The following is a 21,653-nucleotide window of genomic DNA, read 5'->3' on the forward strand; positions in this document are numbered from 1 at the left end:
TTTCCTCTATCTTTTCCTCACCAGCGCCACTCTTAGCCATCTCTTGAGTCCGAGGGGGCTTGTTCCTGGGATGGTGGTGTCTAGCCTAGGGGATTTTCCTAGGGCTCCTTGTCTCTAAAGGGTCCCTCACGGCTGTACTTGGAAGCGTGTGGGGCTCTCTTCCTGGCAAAGACATGCATGGCTGACCTCGGCCCACTCAGTCCTGTGTGCATAGCTACCACAGGGCCTGGGAAAAGAGGGGCCAGTCTGATGCTGGGTGTAGGGGCGCTGAGACTACCTCTGGCTCTTGGGGGGCTGTGTAAGTCATGTCCTCGGGCTTCTCTGGCCCTTTTCAAGATTCTCTGAGGTCCCCAGTCCCCTGGGGCCACCTCTCCCAGTGCTAAGAAGGAGAACTCCTCATCTGGTAAATGCAACGGCTTGACGGTGTCTTAATTTTTACTGCAATTCTAAGGGGGGATGTCAAAGCCCGATGGGGCATCTGGCTTTGCTGGCTCCAGCCCTCCCACTTGGCCTCATCCAGAAACGGAGCCTTAAGAACACCTCCACTCTGAGGGCTTTCAAGTGTGTATCTCCACTGTTGCCCTGAACTCTGCCCTCACACAGCCAGCCATACATACTTGAGACAAATATGCGCAGGCAGATGGGTGGCATGCTTAAATCAGTTTCCCAGGATGCCCAGTGCCAATGGATCCACACTCCAGCTGCTCAGCCTAGCCCACGGGATTGTCCTAACGTGTCTCTTCCTAAAACCCCTATACCTTAAGTTGTCAGCAAATGTATATGTTTTCTAGAGCTTACCACATCTCTGTCCTGTGCTCACTGTCTCTGTACCCCAACTGTAAAGACAGCCTAACTCCCCACTTTCACCCTGTCCCAGGAAGCCCCCACCCTGTAGCAGGAGCCTCTAGGCTTCTCCCCTCTGTACAACTTTCCCACTTCCTTTTTTTGTTGTCATTGTTGTGTTTTGTTTGTTTGTTTGTTTGTTTTATACAGGATTTCTCTGTATAGCCTTGGCTGTCCTAGACTCACTTTGTAGACCAGGCTGGCCTCGAACTCACAGAGATCCGCCTGCCTCTGCCTCCCAAGAGTGCTGGGATTACAGGCGTGCGCGGCAATTTCCCCACTTTCTAGGCAACAGCTGCACTCTCTCAACCCACCCTGATACCTTCTTCCTCTCTTCACCACCCAACCCAACTCCAGTGTTGGGTAATTCTTTTCTGTGACTTTCCGTGAGCACTGGCCTCTACGGCTGCCGTGCTTGGGACCGATGCACCCGGACAGGCAGACAGTAAAGGTGCTCTCAGCTCTTTTCTAACACCCCACGCAACACACAGCACACCGCCCATGGCTGGCATCAGCTGAGGAAACCTGCCAGTCATCTTCAGGGAATTTTAGGTGCTGGGGGGGGGGGGGAGGCGCGGGAGCGGGAGGGGTCCTCCCACAGGGAAAGCGCTATGTTTGCTTGAGACTGTGAACCTGGGTTATGTGTCCTGTGACTTTTCAGACAAGGTCTATAAGAGAAGCTGGCGAGCTAACACATTCTCCCCTGCAAAATAAGACGCTTCTAGAGACACAGTAGAACGGCTAACTGGACACTCGCCAAAGTCAGGTCCTCAAATCACGCAGGAAGCCGCCCAATAATAGGTGGAAGTGGACTTGGAGTCCAGGCATCTGCTTACAAGCACGGCTCCACGCTCCTGGCTCTGTGGGTTTGAGGGGAGGATCTGTACGGTGTGTATTCAGCATCCTGGTGGTGTCTTGTGTTTGATGTGGGATGTGGGGGAGACCCAGGGATACCTGTGGTGGGCCTGGCCCACAGACCTTGCTCCTGTGCACAGCCCATGGGGACTGTTAAGCAGACTTCATCATGATGCCCATTTCCCCGCTCCCATACCCACAGCCTGAAGGGTTGTAAAGCCACTCCTAGTCAGACCCTCCCCACACCCACCCTGTTGGTGCACTGACCTGGTGCTAGGAGTATTAGTATCTTCAGACCCAATGCACTCTGAGGAAGGGCTTCTGTCTCCAAGGATGAGACTCACCTTCCGAAGGCAGTCTGCATAGCAAGAACCGAGCCCCTTAGCTACTGCGGCCCAAGCATCTTCCAGCACCCACCCTTCACCCTGCATCACCAGGACTGGGGAAGGCAGCGAAAAGGGGGGGAAATGTGAGGGGTCCTCCTAGCGAGGGTGATCTGAGTGAGTAGAAAAAGTACCGGAGCACACCTAGTTTGGCCAAACCGCAGAATGTGGCCAGATGACTTAGACCAGCTCTACCACTAGGGGGCAGGCTCCCCATTTCCCTAGAGCCTCCCTGATGGTGCAGACCTAGTTAGTTGGAAATCTAGACTTCCTGTAGAAGAAGCTCAGTGTTAAAGAGATTTTAAAATGTTGGCAGATCCACAGGCCAGATACCATCCTGTTTATGAGAATGGGACGGGGGGCTGCAAACTCTCGCATCTCATGTCCTCAGCGCCAGAAAGTTCTACCTCCTTCTCTGCAAAGGCTGCAGAAGGTGGCGCAGTAGTGGTAGGTGTCCGGAGTTTGTTTATTCACCATGGCCTTGCTGGTGAAATGCAGGGTGTCGGGGTGTGCTTGAGGGTCTTCTGTCACGGTAGAGGAGGTTCTTGTGTGCTTCCTGTGAAGGGTCTATATACTCTATGTCCTGAAGTTGCTCAATCAAATTTAAATTTTGATAAGTGTCAACACATGGTCTATTGGATCAGTTCAGCTTCAGTGGCGTCCAGACCCTCAGGGTACACTCTCTGGCATAGAAGCTGCAGAGCCTGGGTGCCAGCCAGGACACTTGCATTTCCCAACATCTATATAAAGGTGATGACACAAACATATTGGCCCTGCCCATCCCCCACCACTGTGGAAATAAGAAACAGCTGCTACCACTTATCACTTGCTCACTGGGACCCTCTACGATTTGGGCAAGTTCTCCTCAGCTCCATAAGGAAGGCGCACGTCACTTGGCCAGACAGTTCAGCCACACACTACCCAGTCACCCTGGGCCACCTCGCTCACCCTCGTCCTCTTCAGAGACCCCAGCCTGAAGAGTTGGCTCCTTTTATAAAGAATCTTGAGCTGAAGGCAACCCTAATCCTAACCCTAACCCTAACACTAAGCCAGAGTCAGGGCCTCTCTCTAGTCACCAGGAGGAGCTAACCAGGACAGAGAGGCAGGGGTGGGGCCCAACATGGCCTGAGGGTTGAACCTTTGTTAAGATCGGCCCTGTTAGCCGGGGGTGGTGGCATACGCCTTTAATCCCAGCACTCAGGAGGCAGAGGCAGGTGGATCACTGTGAGTTCGAGGCTAGTCTGGACTACAAAGTGACTCCAGGACAGCCAAGGCTACACAGAGAAACCCTGTCTGGGGGGGTGGGGAGGAGGGTTGGCCCTGTTTGTGCCACAAAACCAAGGAAATCTTATCACTGGGTCCCTTTGATAGTTTTGTTGTTTGGTTTGGCTTTTGAGACAGGGTTTCCTGCCTCTGCCTCCCAAGTACTGGGATCAGAGGTATATGCCACCCCACTCGGGCCATCACTGGGCCCCTTCAAATAGCTGTACCTCGAGGGAGAAGACAAGCAGCATGTGGCGGCTAGTTCTCAGTAAACTCTTCAAGCCGAGGAAAGAGACAAAGCAGGCCACCAGGGCGTTGCTCTGAGGACACCCTGGGCTGTTCCACAGGGTGCTGAGTAGGCCTCTAGAGGTCTGTTCCGCAGGATTGATAGGAGAAGTGACTGGCCATGCGTTCACTCATTCTCGGCCGATGCTGGTGTCTGGCTTGGTGCCTTTGTCAGAACCCTTGTGACTTCCCTGGGTTTAAATTTTAGGCATGGGGGCTTCATTTTTTAAAAAGCAGACAGTTAGCCAGCGCTCTGTGTCCCTAGGGAACACTTTTGGTTAAAGGAAACCAAGAGTCTTGACTACCCACGGCTTATGGGACTGCATATGTGGAGTTGGATGACCTGACATCAGCCTCCCCCTATGCCGTACACAACGGGCTAACAGTCTTTTCCTTCCGGCCTTGTCTCCACACGGCTACAAGGTGGCTGCTGCATCACCAATTGTCACACCCTTATATAGCTGTGTTAAGAGGTGCTGAGTTCCCCTCTCCCACTAAAATCAGGCTTCCCTTCACCTGACGCTGATCAGAATGGAGTCATATGCCCAAGCTCCAAGCAAAAAAGATAGAACTACTGTGTGTGTGGCTTAGTCTAATCGGGCTTTACTGTTTTCACCCAGCCCTCCTGAGCAAAACCTGGGTAACTGAGGAAGAAGATGGCCCTGCTATAGTCTAGATTCCTCTAACCCACTGAGCTTATGTGTAAGACACAAAGAGTATAGATCCTCATTTAAAAGAGAAAAAAAAAGAATCTGCAGCTTTTATAAGAGGAGTCCTCAGCTAGTCATGGTGGCGCACGCCTTTAATCCCAGCACTTGGGAGGCAGAGACAGGTGGATCACTGTGAGTTTGAGGCCAGCCTGGTCTACAAAGTGAGTCCAGGACAGTCAAGGCTACACAGAGAAATCCTGTCTCGGAAAAAAAAAATGGAGAGGGAGTCCCACACCTTGGCCACCCACTAGGGGTCACTCCAGCCACTCTAGTCTTGGCTACCCTGTGCATACTGACCGGCCTGGCCTGGCCAGTCCATAAAGTCCTACAATAGAAAAAAAAATGGCTTTTTACACAGTAATGCCAGTTCCAGTCCTGCCTCATCAAATTCCCAACCCAGCCCCCACTGTTCACTACTCCGGAGTACCCAGGCTAACAACTCCTGTATGGTTGACCCTGGAACATTTGAAATAAGCTATGGTAAAATGGCTGAGACGCGGACCATCCTGCATCCTGCATCCTGCATCCTGCATCTGGGGTCAGAGGACGTAAGAAGACCCTTGGTTTGCGGAGGCTTCCGGTGACGGCCACAGCTCCTCCCTTCCCCCTCCTTACATAGGTAGAGCAGATCCTGGCGGAGTTCCAGCTGCAGGAAGAGGACCTGAAGAAGGTGATGAGGCGGATGCAGAAGGAGATGGACCGTGGCCTGAGGCTGGAGACCCATGAGGAGGCCAGTGTAAAGATGTTGCCCACCTACGTGCGTTCCACCCCAGAAGGCTCAGGTACCGCAGGGCTCATCTGTCCCTAGACAGGACCCTCTAGGAAAATGATGACACCCCAAATCACTGGGCCTGTGTTTGTCTGCTGCCTGCAGCCCTGGGGTGCTCAGGCCCAGCCTCGCTATCAATCCTCAGGAGAATGTTTTTTTTTCCCCCTCTAAGGTCATTTGGGGAAACTCCTCATTATTCAGAGTCTGGTCTATTACTCTAGGCCTCGTGTAGCTCTCTGGGTTCTGGCTGCCTCTACCTAAGGCAGGGGTTTCCCACTAATGCTCCCACGTTCACCTTTGACCCTTTCACAGATTACTCTAGCACGGCCCCACCCTCCTCAGTGTGTAGGTTAGGGTCCCCTCAGCCCACAATGTGCGGGCTCCCCATACCTATTCCGCCCGTCAGGTAGGCCACAAGACTGAACCTGTCTCCCGTTGCCTGCAGAAGTTGGAGACTTTCTCTCTTTAGACCTGGGAGGAACCAACTTCAGGGTGATGCTGGTGAAAGTAGGAGAAGGGGAGGCAGGACAGTGGAGTGTGAAGACGAAACACCAGATGTACTCTATCCCCGAAGACGCCATGACGGGCACCGCAGAGATGGTGAGCAGCTTGAGGGGCTGACAAAGGAAGGCTAGGAATCACGGTCACTCGGGATCGCAGGAGGATAGGGGGGGGGGAGTAGGGGAGTGGGGGGGGGAGGTCTAAGAACAGGAGTAGTGAGTAGTGGCTTCAGAGACCCAAGAAGGTGGCTCGGAGACTTAAAGTCCTAATCCCATTCTGTCTAGAACAAGACAGGGCTGAGGAAAGGTTAGTAGCAGGAGAAAGCCCGGCTTCTGTCCAATTTCCTAGAGAAAAACAAAGCTTAGGACTGAGCAGCTAGAAGGCATGCTTGCCCAGCCTTCTGCAGCTTACAAAGCCCAGTGCCCAGCCTTCTGCAGCTTACAAAGCCCAGTGCCCAGCCTTCTGCAGCTTACAAAGCCCAGTGCCCAGCCTTCTGCAGCTTACAAAGCCCAGTGCCCAGCCTTCTGCAGCTTACAAAGCCCAACCTTCCTTAATAGGCCCCCACTTCCCACCAACAGGTATAGGCCAAGTAGCACGGCAGGGACCACACTGTCTGTCCAAGCATCAAGGGCCCCTAAGCATGAGGAAGACTCACACGGGGGACCTAGAAATAGAAGGAGCCCAGAGCTAAGACAGAATCCCCCAGCCATACCCGGGGACAAGGCGGAACCCATTACCAGAGGGGCAGCCAGGCAAGAGGCTGTCCGTAGCCACACACCTTTAGCAATGCCCACTCACGTGAACAATTGGATTGGGGCCAGCCTTCAGCAGAGGTCAGGTGGCCAGGACACCCGGGAGACAGCAAAGGAGACAGAAATCATAGTCGTAGCCAAGAACGGGCTTCCACCCAGAGTTTCACAGGACAGCCATTCAGGCCTGAGGACAGCCAGTCCTTACTGGGCAAACAGAAGGAAGGGCCTTGGAGATGCAGCTAAACTGGAGATCGGCCTGTGCTGTGTCACCTTGCCCTGGGGAGCGCAGTCTGCAGGGGTCTCCATGGGGGATGTGCAGGGCCTGGGTACTGATGAGAAGCAAAGTGCAGACAGGTCCAGCATACAGTTGCAGGCTCTGGGGTCAAATGCAGTAACTCCTCCAAGAAACACTCTGGCGTGGTCACAGGGGGGTGGGGGTGGGGGGAGGGGGGGTTGTGGAAGGGAGGGGGAAGGAGATCCTGCTCCTGTCCCCGCCCTGACCCAATGCCATGCTGGTGCAACTCCTAGCTCTTTGACTATATCTCCGAGTGCATCTCTGACTTCCTGGACAAGCATCAGATGAAGCACAAGAAACTACCCCTGGGCTTCACCTTCTCTTTCCCTGTCAGGCACGAAGACATTGACAAGGTGAGCCAGGTGCGGGAGAGCGCAGGGGGACATGAATGGACAGAAACACACTCTGCCTTCAGTGGCAGCTCCCCAGCTCCTGTTGTGAAAGAGCCCCAGCCCAGAAGGGATTTCAGTTTGCAGCCCCTGTCACTTCCTATCTGCAAAGCATTTGGCAAATAGACATAGCATCAGCTGATTCCTACTGTGTGATAAGGCCTCTCAGGAGACATGCTATGGTCACCCCACCATAGATTTTTAAAAAAAAATTAAACTAAAAAACAGGTTAAGCAAATTGCTCGAAGTAGGAAGTGGCAACTGGCTGTAAGAGTGAGGCCCTAGGGCTGGAGAGATGGCTCAGAGGTTAAGAGCACTGGCTGCACTTCCAAAGGTTCTGAGTTCAATTCCCAGCAACCATATGATGGCTCGTAGCCATCTATAATGAGATCTGGTGCTCTTTTCTGGCATGCAGGCTTACATGCAGGCAGAACACTACATACATAATAAAAAATTAATAAATAAATAAAAGAAAAAAACTAAAAGAAAAAAGAAAAAAAGAGTGGGGCCCTAGCTCACTACAGAGCACAAAAACACTTCACTGCTTTTGGCTGAGTCAGAAGTGGGAAAGGTCTGAGACTCTACCCACCGGCAAGCTCATGAATTATGTCACACGAACGCACACACTCACGTGCACTTGCACACACGCACTGCATCATGAGGTCTCTGCTTTAAGTTTCCTTTACTATGATTAAGTACTGTGAGAAAAGCAACTTAGAGGAGAAAGGGCTTAACTTAGCTCAGTACCAGGTTATTGTGCATCAAACCAGGGAAATCACAGAGGCAGGGCCTTGAAGGTTAGGCTAGCACATCTACAGCCAGAACAAAGAGCAAAGAATGCATGTTTGCTTGTGTTCAGCTTGCTCCCCATACACCCCTGCCTAGGGAATGGTGCTACCCACTGGGGGCAAGTCTTCCCACCTCAACGCAATCAAGACAGCTGTCCATGGGCTAATTTAATCTGAACAACCCTTACTGAGACTCCCCACGTGATTCTACATTAAGTCAAGTTAACAATCAAAACCAATCATTATAACCTTTGTCAGAGATTTTTTTTAAAAACCCAGGTCATATCTGCTGGGTGTGGTGGCGCACGCCTTTAATCCCAGCACTTAGGAGGCAGAGGCAGGTGGATCACTGTGAGTTCAAGGCCAGCCTGGTCTACAAATCGAGTCCAGGACAGCTAAGGCTACACAGAGAGACCCTGACTCAAAAAACCAACACAACAAAACAACAAACAAAACAAAACAAAACAAAAAAACCAGGTCATATCTCAAGGGGCAAAAGCAGCAGACAAACCCATAACTTCCTGCTGTTCTCTAAGCCCCAAGATCCACAGAGAAAGCCACACGTGGTACGTCCACGTGCAGCAGGGTTCACCGTAAGAGAGGAACCCTGATGCTACTCAGCACTGCTCTCCCAGGGACCCGCCTGTCCTAGCACTTCTCTGCAATCACATTCCTGAGCTTTGCTGCTCAACATTCTTAGACTGAGACCATAGAGCATTTATCCCAAAATCTCAAGGTCCCAGGTTCCTCTGCGTGTGTGTGTGTGTGCGTGCGCACGCGCTCGCATGTTTATAGAAAACTGTTTCAAAGCTGTGTGAGTCTACCTCCTCAAATGTAAAGTAAGGGCTTGGGAGTGCCATGGCCCTGTGGCCTGGTTGCCTTTAAGGCCACAGCTCCCTGCCAGTGCAGCAGCCATGACGCCTTCCTACCCGCGTAGGGCATCCTCCTCAACTGGACCAAGGGCTTCAAGGCCTCGGGAGCGGAAGGGAACAACATAGTGGGACTCCTCCGAGACGCCATCAAGAGGAGAGGGGTAAGGAAGCCTTCGCCTGCCCTGAGGGGGCTGTCGGGAGCACCACCTCCTTCATCACGGGGCCCCTCTCCTCAGCTCCGTTTCCATAGTCCCTGTACTCTCGGCAGGACTTTGAGATGGACGTGGTGGCGATGGTGAATGACACAGTGGCCACGATGATCTCTTGCTACTATGAAGACCGCCAGTGTGAGGTCGGCATGATTGTGGGTAAGGGCTTCTCCCCCCACCCCACTCCCACCCCTCACCCCCTCACCCCCTCACCCCCTCACCTTTCCAGGCTCCACAGTGGTTTAGCGGTCATCAATGCCGAAGCACTAATGACCGGTGTCAGTCAGGGCGGGCCTGGTCCCTGAGCCAGGTGGCCTTGGGAGCAGGGTGATGATGCGGGAACCATATGTTGATAGGAAGCATTTCAACGTTTGCAGCATCAGGCCATCAGGTGGCCCCTGACGCCTGCACACCTGCCCTGCCTATCTGGATGTCATTAAACCACTTTATCTAGTAAATAGGCCACAATGTACAAATGTGTCCCAGTGGAAGAGAGTCAGCAGAGGTGGCGTCATCCCTGCCCCTGGCAGGGACCCAGCTCCGACTCTCTGAACTGCCAGGTCCTAAACAGTCCAGAAGAAAGGAGATTCCAGAAAAAAAAAAGTTACCCCCCCACCCCACCCCCGCCTCTCCTAACCAAGGGGAGGAGCTCCACACCAGTTCCCCTCACCCCATAGACGTCCCTGAGGTCTTCTAAGGCAGTATTTCAATCAAATCAGTTATCCGCACACGTCTGTGGGGATGTATGTTTGGATTCCCTGGGCCCTGATTACCCAGAAAATCCTGTGTTCTAAGCTCTTCAGAGCCAGATCTCCAGTGCCATGTGTTTGCATTTATAGGTTTTCGTCTATACTTACACTCGTCCTCTAAACAACACATGCTTTAGAAACACCATTCATTTTATATGCATGCATCGGTAAAACATTATAGGTGTATATGTACGTACACACACACACACACACACACACACACACACACAAACACGTTTGTTGCTGTTGTGTTGAGACAGAGTCTCACTATGTAGCTCTGGCCGTCCTAGAACTCACGGAGAGCTTCTGTCTCTGCTTCCTGAGTGCTGGGATTAAAGGTGTGTGCTACCACACCTGGTTCTGTGCATGTATTTTATGCTCTAGCCTGACCCCTCTGCATCTCTTTTCTGTTTACTACTTTCACTTTCAATCTTGCCTTTCTGATGAAGATTTCTCTCTCCAGATGTCCCTGGCTGGGCCTCCCTCTGCGTTCCCCAGCTGTCACCTTGGGATCCTTCTGGGGCTCCCAAGACCCCTGTGGCGTGATCCAAAATAACATGTATCTTTTGGAGGCAAACTGCCACAGGCCCTGTTGCCGTAGCCTCTGGACTGTTCCATGGGCCCACACGGTGTCATATTCACCTTGGGTATCCCCTAAAAGGGCTCAGGAGAAAGACTTAAAGGTGTGCCTACAGCACGCTAGAAAACGGGGGTGAGGGCGCGAGAGGGGGCGCTGGGGAGGATGGCTGAGCAGTTAAGAACACTTGCTGCTCTTCCAGAGGACCTAGGTTCGATTCTCTGTACCCACATGGTGACTCACAACTGTCTGTATGCAGCTCTAGTTCCAGGGGATCTTGGCTTCTCTGGGCACCAAGCAGGCGCACATGTGGTGTACAGACATACATACAACAAAGCACTTATATACAGAAAATGTTTAAAAACTTAAAAGATAAGCCAGGCGTGGTGGCGCACACCTTTAATCCCAGCACTCAGGAGGCAGAGGCAGGTGGAGCGATGTGAGTTTGAGGCCAGCCTGGTCTACAGAGTGAGTTCTAAGACAGCCAGGGCTACACAGAGAAACCCTGACTTCCCAGGTCAAGAGCTGGGATGCCATCCTTGTTAGAGGGTAGTCAGAGACTGACCCAGCTACTCTTTAATTTTTTTAAGATTTTATTGAGCTGGGCGTGGTGGTGCACGCCTTTAATCCCAGCACTCAGCAGGCAGATGGCTGTTGAGTTCACTGCTGGCCTGGTCTACAAAGCGAGTCCAGGACAGCCAAAGCTACCCAGAGAAATCCTATCTCGGGGGGTGGGGGGGGTGGGGTGGGGTGGGGGGGAAGATTTATTTATTTTATGTATATGAGTGCAGTCTTCATGCACACCAGAAGAGGGATTCAGAGTCCATTACAGATGGTTGTGAGCCACCATGTGGTTGCTGGGAATTGAACTCAAGACCTCTGGAAAAGCAGCCAGTGCTCTTAACCACTGAGCCATCTCTCCAGCCCCCCCAGCTACTCCTCGTTACACAGCTGCTCTAGCCTTCCAGCATCCACCCCTGGTTCTTACAGCCCAGTGTGCCCCACCCCTGTAGGCACTGGCTGCAATGCCTGCTACATGGAGGAGATGCAGAATGTGGAGCTGGTGGAAGGGGACGAGGGACGCATGTGTGTCAACACGGAGTGGGGCGCCTTCGGGGACTCAGGCGAGCTGGACGAGTTCCTGCTGGAGTACGATCGGTTGGTGGATGAAAGCTCAGTGAACCCCGGTCAGCAGCTGTAAGGATGCCCCTCCCCCACCGCCCACCCTCCTAGCCCACCCCAGAAGCTGCTCTTGCCCGGTCACAGCACATAATAGCTTGCTTATAAACAGCTCTGGGGAGAAGCAGACCGGTGATCCCTCTGTGAGCTGCCTCTTCTCTTCAGCTCAGTTACAACCTGGCCTGTGAGGTGTGGAGGCGTCATGGTGGCTAGTATAAAGTCTTATCTCTCTACTTTTATAGGTGGCCTGCCACCAGACAGCTCTGAAAGACCCTTAGCAAAGTTTATCTTGTTTAAGGCAGAACCCGCCCCCAAAGCACATATGTGTGCCAGTTCCACAAAATGACTATTAGTATTCGGGGGATGCGGTAGGTTGTCAGAACACATTTTGGGAAAGAGCCGCACAGAGCTTGTCTTGAACCATGACTACTGGCGGGTGTTGAAGGCCACTCCTTTAATCTCAACATGTGGGAGGCAGAGGCAGACAGATTTCTTTGCGTTCCAGGCCAGCCAGGGCTACATAGCAAGTTCCAGGATAGCCAAGGCTACATAGTGAAGACCCTGTCTCCCAAGAAAGTAACTAAATAAATTAAACAAAGTGTGCCTATCACCATTCGCATGCTAAGCACTTAATGAGTTTCACCTCAGCCCTCACAGACCTCCGTTAGGTCATTTATATTTTCTGGATTTCAAGATGAAAATAAGAAGGGGGAATTAGGCAAAAAAAAATGTGTATATACACACACACATACACACACATACATACATATACATGTGTATGTATGTTTATATGTGTGTGTGTTTGTATGTGCATGAATATATATACATATATATGTGTGTGTGTATGTATGTATATGTGTGTGACACATACATACATACACACACCAGGCTGCCATGTGCCATGCTGGGCACCAACCCAGTATTCCTTCACACGGTTGTGGAAGGACTGAAGTCCCCGGCTGTGCTCCTCACACAAGGCCTGCCACCATTATGGTTTCAAAGGACCACAGAGGCTCCTTAACTCTCTATCCCTTTCATATACCAGGGCCAGCAGCAAAGCAAGGGCCGCACTCCCTCAGATGGGCTGGAGAGATGGCTCAGTGGTTAAGAGCGCCGCCTGCTCTTCCAAAGGTTCCTAGTTCAATTCCCAGCACCCACATGGTGGCTCACAACCATCTGTAATGTGATATGGCGCCCTCTTCTGGCTTGCAGGAGTACATGCAAGCAGAGCACTGTATACATAATAATAAATAAATAAATCTTAAAAAAAAAAAAAAATGGGCAGGTTCCGAGGACCCGAGGTTTCTGAAGCCTCTGGCAGGACATGAGGGCAAGGACCTTGGATAATGGCTTGGGGTGGGAATGAGAGAGGTCACCTCCCAACCGGAATGGGACCTGTGGGGATTTCCCGAGGGCCGGCTGGCATGACCGACTGTTCTGTGCCCAGGTATGAAAAGCTCATTGGTGGAAAATACATGGGCGAGCTGGTACGACTTGTGTTGCTCAAGCTGGTGGACGAGAACCTTCTGTTCCACGGAGAGGCCTCAGAGCAGCTGCGCACACGTGGCGCCTTCGAGACCCGTTTTGTGTCGCAGGTGGAGAGGTACCAGGAGGGAGCAGGAGCGGGGGGAGGGGGGGCTGCGGGAGGAGAAGGGATGGGGGCAGAGGGACACAGGAATGCAGCAGGGTTCTAGGGGAAGCAAAGTATTAGGTCAGGGGCGGCGGGGTGGGGGTGGGGGTGGGGCAGGAAGCCAATCCCAACGCGCCACCCCCGCCCCGCTGCTGCTGTGGCCTCTGACTGTCCACTGACTCAGTGTCCACGGTCCCCAGTCACTCCCCACTACCCAGAGCCACAGTTTCAACTTCATCCATGCCACAGCCTGAATAAATGTGGCATTGTCACCCTCATGGTAGAGAGAATCCAGTGCTGACTAAAGGACTGCTGGGCCGAGCGGGTCATTCCATTCCTCCAGGACCCTCAGTGATTTCCCTTCCCAATCCTGCCCGCAGCGACTCTGGCGACCGCAAACAGACCCACAACATCCTGAGCACTCTGGGGCTTCGGCCCTCCGTCACCGACTGCGATATCGTGCGCCGTGCCTGTGAGAGCGTGTCCACTCGCGCCGCGCACATGTGCTCAGCAGGACTAGCGGGGGTCATAAATCGCATGCGCGAAAGCCGCAGTGAGGATGTGATGCGCATCACGGTGGGCGTGGATGGCTCCGTGTACAAGTTGCACCCTAGGTCAGCTTCCACCTTCGCTCTGCTCAAACGTCTCCAACGGGAGGTCCAAAGGGCGTGGCTCTCAACTCCAGGCATTTGTGAGCCTGGTTCTCCCTTGGCCTTTCTGCAGACCGGGTCGGGATAGGGGTAGGGCTGCCGAGGCAGGGTGGCAAGAGTGAGGTCTAAAGGATGGGAGAAGAAATGCCTGCCTTATTTTCCTCCTGTTCAGCTTCAAGGAGCGGTTCCACGCCAGTGTGCGCAGGCTGACACCCAACTGCGAAATCACTTTCATCGAATCAGAGGAGGGCAGCGGCAGGGGAGCAGCCCTGGTCTCTGCGGTGGCCTGCAAGAAGGCCTGCATGCTGGGCCAGTGAAATCCAAGCCACAAGGACAGGGACCTGGGTTCCACAGGACTCTACCATCTCACAGATGCCCCCAGCCCACAGGGCAGGAGACCTATTCTGCGGCTACCCCTGCATAATAGGGACCGAGGCCCCTGCAAAGCCAAGCGGGCCTTTCTGCAGAGTCAGCCAGTGGGACAGCCCTAGGGTTCTCAACCTGGGCCAGGGGGGCCGGGAGGAGGAAGAGGACCAGAGGCATCAAAGCCTTTCTTGCTGGAATCAACTACGGAGAAAGGTGTTGCACACTCAGGACTTGAGTTTTCACACGTCTTGCCTCCCACAGCTGTGGGCCTGGCCTCCCAAGGGAGTGCCTCTTGGACCTTGCGGTGGCTTGGCTCCCATGGCAACACATCTTCTGGCAGCTTGGCCAAATCAGACCTGGGCCCCCAGGAAAGCAAGGGCTGCTGGTCACCCAGGCCTACCTGTTTTCTTGCCTGTGACTGAAGAGGCTGGGGAGCAATGGGAGACTGACTGTCCAGCTGCACGGAGGGGACCTTCCAGGCAAGAAACATCTCAAAGAGACTGTTTCCTTTATATACCTCCAGCTCTGAGTGGCTACGGTTCTGGGAGAGACTCCTCCAGCAGATGCCGGAGGATAGAGCCCCATAGTCTCTGGCCTAAGAGGACCAGAAAGGGGGGAGGGGGTGGGGGTGGGACTATCAGGAGCTCCCCTTCCTTCAAGCAGGATGGCACTTTCAATTCTTATATCGCTAACCCAGAAGAAAAAAGCAAGCCGCCCTCAGTACCCCTCCATGAGACCACCCAGGCCCCTCCTCCTCCTCCCCCTCCCCCTCCGGCTTCCCAAACGCCATGCCGCTCTCTCTACACAAACCTGGGACTATGGAGGGAGTTTTTAATTAAATATTTAAAAATACTTAAACATGGCCTGTCCGTTGTTGTCTGACCGTTATGCACAAGGACTGTGGTGACATCATACAAAGAAACGTCACCGGTGTACATAGGTAGGCCCTAAACTTGGCTGCGCCTCAGAATTTGCTGTGCCCTCCAGACGCTATGTCCAGGGTAGTGTGAGGGGTAGGCCGTGGGAACGGGAACGAAGTGCCATGGGGACACTGCAGGCCCTGCATAGCCCTCTGCCCGGGCCCAGGCCCCTGGCTGTCCCTGCTTGGAGGGCAGAAACCCCAGGCCAGGCGAGACTCTGGTTGGGGTGTGGGAGGGGCTGGCTCAGCTCTAGGATGGTCTCCGCTGCAGTCTGTCTTCTCAGAACCAGGGAGGAAGCAACAGGAAGGGCCAGGGCTATGACGTGTCACACGGTTTCTAAGGTCCCTCCAGAGGCCTCAGAGGTGAAGTCATCAGCCAAGAGAAGGGTCTAATGCCTTTTCTCTGCAGCAAAGACATACATACCTCCGGGAAACAGACTTCTACGATTTTAATGCACCTTTATTTCTCTCTCTCTCTCTCTCTCTCTCTCTCTTTTTTTTTTTTTTTGTTTTTTGAAACAGGATTTCTCTGTGTATCCTTGGCTGTCCCTAGACTTGTTTTGTTAGACCAGGCTGGCCTCGAACTCAGTGATCTGCCTGCCTCTGCCTCCCAAGCTACTGCCCAGCTTCCACCTTTATTTCTCAATGGAAATGCCCCGTAAGTCAAAGGCAACTGTTCTCTGTTTCGTTAAAAAAAAAAAAAATTTGATTTTGGGGAAGGCCACATCTTCCTTGAAATCTTACCATTTTCTGGTAGTTCTCACATAGAATTGCTTCTGATTATCTTCACTTTCTAGAACCAACACAAGCATTTGCTTATGTCATTATCGGAGTAAAATGCTCATATTTGAATGCTTATATATTGGAACAGATTTTTTTTGGTGTTTTTGTTTATTTGTTTGTTTTTCAAGACAGGGTTTCTCTGTGTAGCCTTGGCTGTCCTGGACTCGCGTTGTAGACCAGGCTGGCCTCAAAGTAACTCACAGCGATCCACCTGCCTCTGCCTCCCAAGTGCTGGGATTAAAGGCATGTTCCACCACGCCCAGCAAGTCTCTCTTTAAACATCTAAATTAAATGAATAAATTTCACTTTCAGATAGTAAGGGGAGTGCTATAAAACAGTCACACAAAAGGAGGCCATGGAGCCGTGTGTGGTACATGCTTGGAATTCCTGCACCAGCCTGGGTAACATAGTGAGTTCCGGGCTAGCCCTGGCTACCTAGCAGACCCTATCTCAAAATAAAGGAGGGTGGGGTGGAACTTGGGCCTAACAGGGGAAAGTACCCATATTCTTCCAACACGCCTTGCATAGTGGGGTGAGGAAACAGCTAAGCCAGCCAGAGGCCTACTCAAGCCCTGGTGCCTCTGTCACACTAGAGTCCTCAAGAAGTTGACTGTTGCCCCTGGGTGCTGGGGTGCACACCTGTAATCTCAGCACTGGGGAGGCAGAGGCAGGGGATCTCTGTGGGTTCAAGGCCAGCCTGGGCTACAAAGCAAGTCCAGGACAGAGAAACCCTATGTCAAAAAACCAAGAAAAAGGAGGAAGAGGAAGAAGAGGAGGAGGAAGAGGAGGAGGAGGAGGAGGAGGAGGAAGAGGAGGAAGAAGAAGAAGAAGAAGAAGAAGAAGAAGAAGAAGAAGAAGAAGAAGAAGAAGTTGTTAACTGCTACTGCTTGCAATGGGAGCCCTTTGGTCCACGACCCAGAACCGTTTGATAGGCTCTGTGAACCACTTCCACAGGAACCCAAACTTCCCTGTGACACAGCATCACACAGGCCTGCCACGTGGCAGGGCGTCTGGACCACAGATGTTGAGCGGGCTGGGTGCCCAGGAGTAGGCTACGGCTCTCGGTTGGGAACGTCAGAGAGAACTTTCTTGGGGGTGGGAGGGGGCGGAGTTGAAATGGAGCTTAATGAACAGCGAGATTTCAAACAGGGTGGGTACGAGTGCCTCGGCAGGGCAGGTACAGGCAACAGCACAGGTCAGAATGTGAGGAGAGCCGCTGGGGATCTGTCACCTCACGCCTGAGTTACCCTAAATGGTTCTGTGGGGCTCCCAGCCTGCCCAGAACTGCTATCTTTCTGTTGTCCGCCTGGCAGCAGGCCAGAGCTCAGGGGTCTCACCCAACCAGCAGGACTCAGGCAGAGGTCATCCTGCAACCTACCCTGTTTCCCAAGTCCAAAGGATAAGGACGGCACTAGCCAGGGTCCAGGCTGGGCTTATAGGACGGAATGGTCAGATAAGCAGTCACAAGGTCCTTCAACATGACAGAAAGCTTTGAGCATCTCTGCTCCGGGGAAGACATGGAACCTGGTCACAAGATGGGTGGATCTTAGGATGTTACACTTGGGGTCTTGAAGGTCACCAGGAGTGTGAGTGGGATCTACCTGCCCCTCCACCCTCTGTCTTCCTCCACCAGCGGGGAGGGGGGGCAGGGGAGGGGGGCTTCCAAGTTTAGTCCAGGCATCCATTCCTCTCCTTATTTGGGCCTCTGGGTGATAAGGCTGAGACATAAAGAGCCTGGTGGCAAGATCACACAGCCAGACCACCGCAGATCATGGTGAGTCACAGAGGCCAGTCACACCCAGGCGCTAGGTGCTGCAGAGGGGCAGAGCCAGGGACTTCTGTGCCTGTGCTGGGCTCTGGGGAAATGATCTCCAGGGATGGGGAAAGGCCCCCTCCTGGCACTCCTGGGAGAGCCCTGAGGCTCTATGTGGTGGTGGTGGTGGGGGGGGGTCTTTGGAGAACTGGAGAGAGGGCCCTATGGATTGGTCATTATTACAGGCCAGTAGGAAGGCTGGGACCCGTGGCAAAGCTGCAGCCACCAAGCAGGCCCAACGTGGCTCTTCCAACGTCTTCTCAATGTTCGAACAAGCCCAGATTCAGGAATTCAAAGAAGTGAGTATCCTAGCCCCGCCAGCCTCTCACCTCAGGGGGGCCCACTCCACACCCCATGCACACCTCTCTTCTCTGGAGGTCAGTGGTCCTCCTTCCAACCTTGCTCCTCACACCACCCGAGACTCCCCCTTACCTCCTGCCTTCTCTGAGAGGGAGGGGTGGTAGCTCCCGCCTGACGGCCCTCTCCTCCCAGGCCTTCAGCTGCATCGACCAGAACCGAGATGGCGTCATCTGCAAGTCAGACTTGAGGGAGACCTACTCCCAGCTCGGTGAGCAGATCCATGGACCAACACCCTGTCCCGCCCCACCCCCCCACCGCCTTCTCCCCATACCCATCTTCTTCTCCTCTGGAACCTGCTCCGAGAGGCAGTGCCTGCCTAGTCACACTCCCCCAACCCCCACCAGCCCCACAGCCAGAGCTGCCCCAGCCTCTCCCCTCACTACCTAGGAAGCAGGGGAGGGCAGCCTGGGTCATCCCAAGTCCTACCCACAGGAAGGGTAAGTGTCCCAGAGGAGGAGCTGGACGCCATGCTGCAAGAAGGGAAGGGCCCCATCAACTTCACTGTCTTCCTCACGCTCTTCGGGGAGAAACTCAATGGTGAGTCTGCATCCGGTCTGGGTCTCCTTAGGCAGATGATAAGGCTCTCCTGACCTCACCTGCCCCCTTCCCCTCATGTAGGGCTTGCTTGACCTCACCTGCCCCCTGCCCCTCCATGTAAGGTTCACCTGACCTCACTGGGCCCCCCTGCCCCCCCATGTAGGGCTTGCCTGACCTCACCTGCCCCCTGCCCCTCCATGTAAGGCTCGCCTGACCTCACCTGCCCCCTGCCCCCCATGTAAGGCTCGCCTGACCTCACCTGCCCCCTGCCCCCCATGTAAGGCTCACCTGACCTCACCTGCCCCCTGCCCCCCATGTAAGGCTCACCTGGCCTCACCTGCCCCCTGCCCCCCATGTAAGGCTCGCCTGACCTCACCTGAAACTTGTGGGCCCTGCCCAGCTATGGCTAATGCAGAGGATGTGGGGCACCTTGGGCTGACTTGGGTTCAAAAACCAGCCACTTCCAAATCCCAATACTAATTTCCCAGCCAGGCCTGTCAACACATTTGATCCTCAAGAAACACTCTGTAGGGTGAACTTCACACACACACACACACACACACACACACACACACACACACACACAAACACCTCTTCTGCACCCTCTCATCCTCCCTGCCTTACCTTACCTTTATGCAGTTGAGGTAGCCTTAGCCCTTCAGCGCCCCCCCCTCACTGTACCCCTCCACCAGCACCACCCCCAGGGAAGATCTAGCTCCCTTGTACTGCACAAGGGTCCTGGGTGGTACCCAAAGGATAAGGATATGACATTCACCTGGCTGCCTCCACCCCCAGGGACTGACCCGGAGGAAGCCATCTTGAGTGCTTTCCGCATGTTTGACCCCAGCGGCCAGGGCGTGGTGAACAAAGATGAGTAAGTGGGGGAGCTCCTTTCCCCCTTCCCCCCCCACAGGGTGGGCACCGCAGGGAAACAAGAAGGTGGTGAGGTGTGTTGTGTCTCTCAGGCAGGTGACTGGTCCTTCCCCGGGCCCCACCCACTCTCCCTCCCAGCTCAGGCCTTCTCTTTCCTCAGATTCAAGCAGCTTCTAATGACCCAGGCGGACAAGTTCTCTCCTGCCGAGGTGAGACCCCCCTCCTGACCCCATCAACACCTGTCCCTAGCACTGTCACTCTAGGATTGGGAAGGCCTCGTGACCCCCACCCCGACCCCTGCACCCGCACCAGGGCTCGGAACCCAGATCCTGTGTGGGACAAGCTAAATGGGTAACAGGATGTCCCCGGAAGAGATGGGGGTCTCTGTTGAGATCCAGAAGGGAGACCTGACACTCAGAAGAGGGTGGCTTTATCTTTGTGCACAGCTGAGCCCTTTGGCCCCCTCCCCCATTTGGGCCCACTTCCTAATCTGTTCACCAACAGGGGAAAAAAAAAAAAGTCAGGCTGCAGTTTGGGGTTGAAAAGGCGGAGTCCCAAAGCATGGCTGCTGGGACAGAGCGCCATTAGGTCTTATCTCTGTGGCCACACCTCCTGCAGGTGGAGCAGCTGTTTGCCCTGACCCCCATGGACCTGGCAGGCAACATCGACTACAAATCTCTCTGCTACATCATCACCCACGGGGATGAGAAGGAGGAGTAGAGGCCGGCTGGGGTCACCTCAATAAACTGTGCCCGAACCAGAACCGAGGTGTTGGCTTGACTGTGACAGACGGGGTGGGGATGGACCAGGTAGGGCACACGGGGCCCTGTGATTCACCCCCACACTGCCAAGTAAAACAGGAACCATTATTTTGCCCACCGCTGGGCTCCAAGACAGAAAATGGGATATGCACGCAACCTCCACGGAGCCCAGGAAGGAGCCCAGCTCCTGAGGTCTAGGGCAGGAAGAACCCTCCTACTGGATACTCAGCAAACTTTCTGCCCAGCCCCCCAGCTGGTGGTTCAGTCCCAGGGACTCCCCAAACACATAGCCTCCCTGTGCACCCAGGTCTACTGCCTATCTGCCTCTTAATATGCTGGCTATTCAGACCCTGTGGGAACAGCACAGAGGAACCTATTTTAAAATAACACAGCCAGGAGCCGGGCGTGGTGGCGCACGCCTTTAACCCCAGCACTCTGGGAGGCAGAGGTGCGTCGATCTTTGTGAGTTCGAGGCCAGCCTGGTCTACAAAGTGAATCCGGGATGGCCAAGGATAGGAAGACCAGACATGACACCAGAGGGGGAGGAGATCACAATCACATTGGAAGTATAAGAAGACCACGGCATGATGGGACATGACACTGGATGTGGAGCCAGATCACATGCCAATGCTAGAAATGGGCTTCCTGCTTCAGGAGCCCCTCCTGTCAAGGGTTTTGTCACTGGGTCATGTAACTTGCTAGAAGGCAGGAAAGGGACTGCCCTAAAGATTGGTAGTGTCCCCACCTCCCCCTTCCCTGCAGGTTGCAGAAGCAGGTGACTCCCCCTGACAAGCTCCTAAGGGAGACACAGAAAACTACTGACTGTTCTGCCAAACCAGAGCTGAGAAGCAGCTCTCTGCTGCCCTGCCTCTCTCCAAGCCTGCTGGGAGCTGGGAGCTGGGAGGAAGTGAGAAAGAACTGGAGAGAGAGAACGTTATTCCTGAAGTTATCAGGTATACAAACCCTCCACTTCTGATCCTCTTTGCTTTGAAGACACCATACTCTAACCCAAGGTGACCATTCCAGATGTCCCACAGCTCTTCTTGGTCCTCTGGAACCTTCTAACCCATCTTACCCCAGAGCCCCACATAGGGACAATCCCAACTTTCTTGCCCTTGCTGCTACAGCAGCATCAGAGTTTTCCCATTTCCATGGAGGGTTCCAGTCATCTTCAGCTCCTCCTCTTTTAGAAGACCCCACCCATGCCCACCCAATGCCCAGCAGACCCTGATGCAAAGGCTTGTGGGAGAATCTTTTCCCTACAATGTGGTTCCCTAATGGCAGGTGTTGGTCTTATCTGGGCTCTCAGGGCAGGACTCAGCTGGGTAGCACAATGCCCTAATGTCATCTTTAAGGGGTAGAAGCAGAGACATGTAGAGGGTGATTCTTATTAAAATAAGAGGCTAAATGTTGGTCTCATAGAAGTTGAACAGGAAACGGTAACGGGGAAGAGGGTGCAGAGAAGGTACCGTGTTCAATTAGAAATAAGCTGTGATGTGCCACAGCACAGGAAGGTGGCTACAAATAAGGACAATGGGCCCT

The 21,653-nt window shown here is 53.6% G+C and overlaps 2 protein-coding genes across 7 annotated transcripts in view; both read left to right on the top strand.

Annotated features, from left to right (window-relative positions):
- Positions 1–14,923, top strand: part of GCK (glucokinase) — a 40,406-nt gene extending 25,483 nt beyond the window's left edge. For 2 of the 5 annotated variants that reach the window (XM_084798735.1, XM_084798734.1), the window contains exons 2-10: positions 4,959–5,121; positions 5,554–5,708; positions 6,890–7,009; positions 8,771–8,866; positions 8,974–9,073; positions 11,254–11,437; positions 12,867–13,022; positions 13,430–13,663; positions 13,872–14,923. In XM_084798735.1, the coding sequence (XP_084654861.1) occupies positions 4,959–5,121; positions 5,554–5,708; positions 6,890–7,009; positions 8,771–8,866; positions 8,974–9,073; positions 11,254–11,437; positions 12,867–13,022; positions 13,430–13,663; positions 13,872–14,016 (1,353 nt within the window). In that variant the 3' untranslated portion in view covers positions 14,017–14,923. Of the gene's footprint in view, positions 1–4,958; positions 5,122–5,553; positions 5,709–6,889; positions 7,010–8,433; positions 8,867–8,973; positions 9,074–11,253; positions 11,438–12,866; positions 13,023–13,429; positions 13,664–13,871 lie in introns of those variants that run through there. The other 3 variants (XM_084798736.1, XM_084798737.1, XM_084798738.1) reach the window with 3 other exon arrangements.
- A 1,970-nt stretch (positions 14,924–16,893) lies between these two features.
- On the top strand, positions 16,894–20,113 carry MYL7 (myosin light chain 7; the record flags this gene model as incomplete). 2 transcript variants are annotated; one of them, XM_084800307.1, is made up of 7 exons in its annotated part: positions 16,894–16,917; positions 17,766–17,879; positions 18,073–18,148; positions 18,373–18,477; positions 19,273–19,351; positions 19,511–19,559; positions 19,969–20,113. In XM_084800307.1, the coding sequence occupies 7 exons, from the start codon at positions 16,894–16,896 to the stop codon at positions 20,068–20,070; spliced, it is 549 nt and encodes a 182-aa protein (XP_084656433.1). In that variant the 3' UTR covers positions 20,071–20,113. The 2 variants fall into 2 exon arrangements, with proteins under 2 accessions (XP_084656433.1, XP_084656434.1); XM_084800308.1 differs by lacking the exon at positions 16,894–16,917 and adding an exon at positions 17,490–17,541.
- Between the last annotated feature and the right edge of the window lie 1,540 nt (positions 20,114–21,653).

The sequence above is a fragment of the Acomys minous genome (assembly GCF_964271855.1).
Source record: "Acomys minous genome assembly, chromosome: 10".
Classification (NCBI taxonomy): Eukaryota; Metazoa; Chordata; class Mammalia; order Rodentia; family Muridae; genus Acomys; species Acomys minous.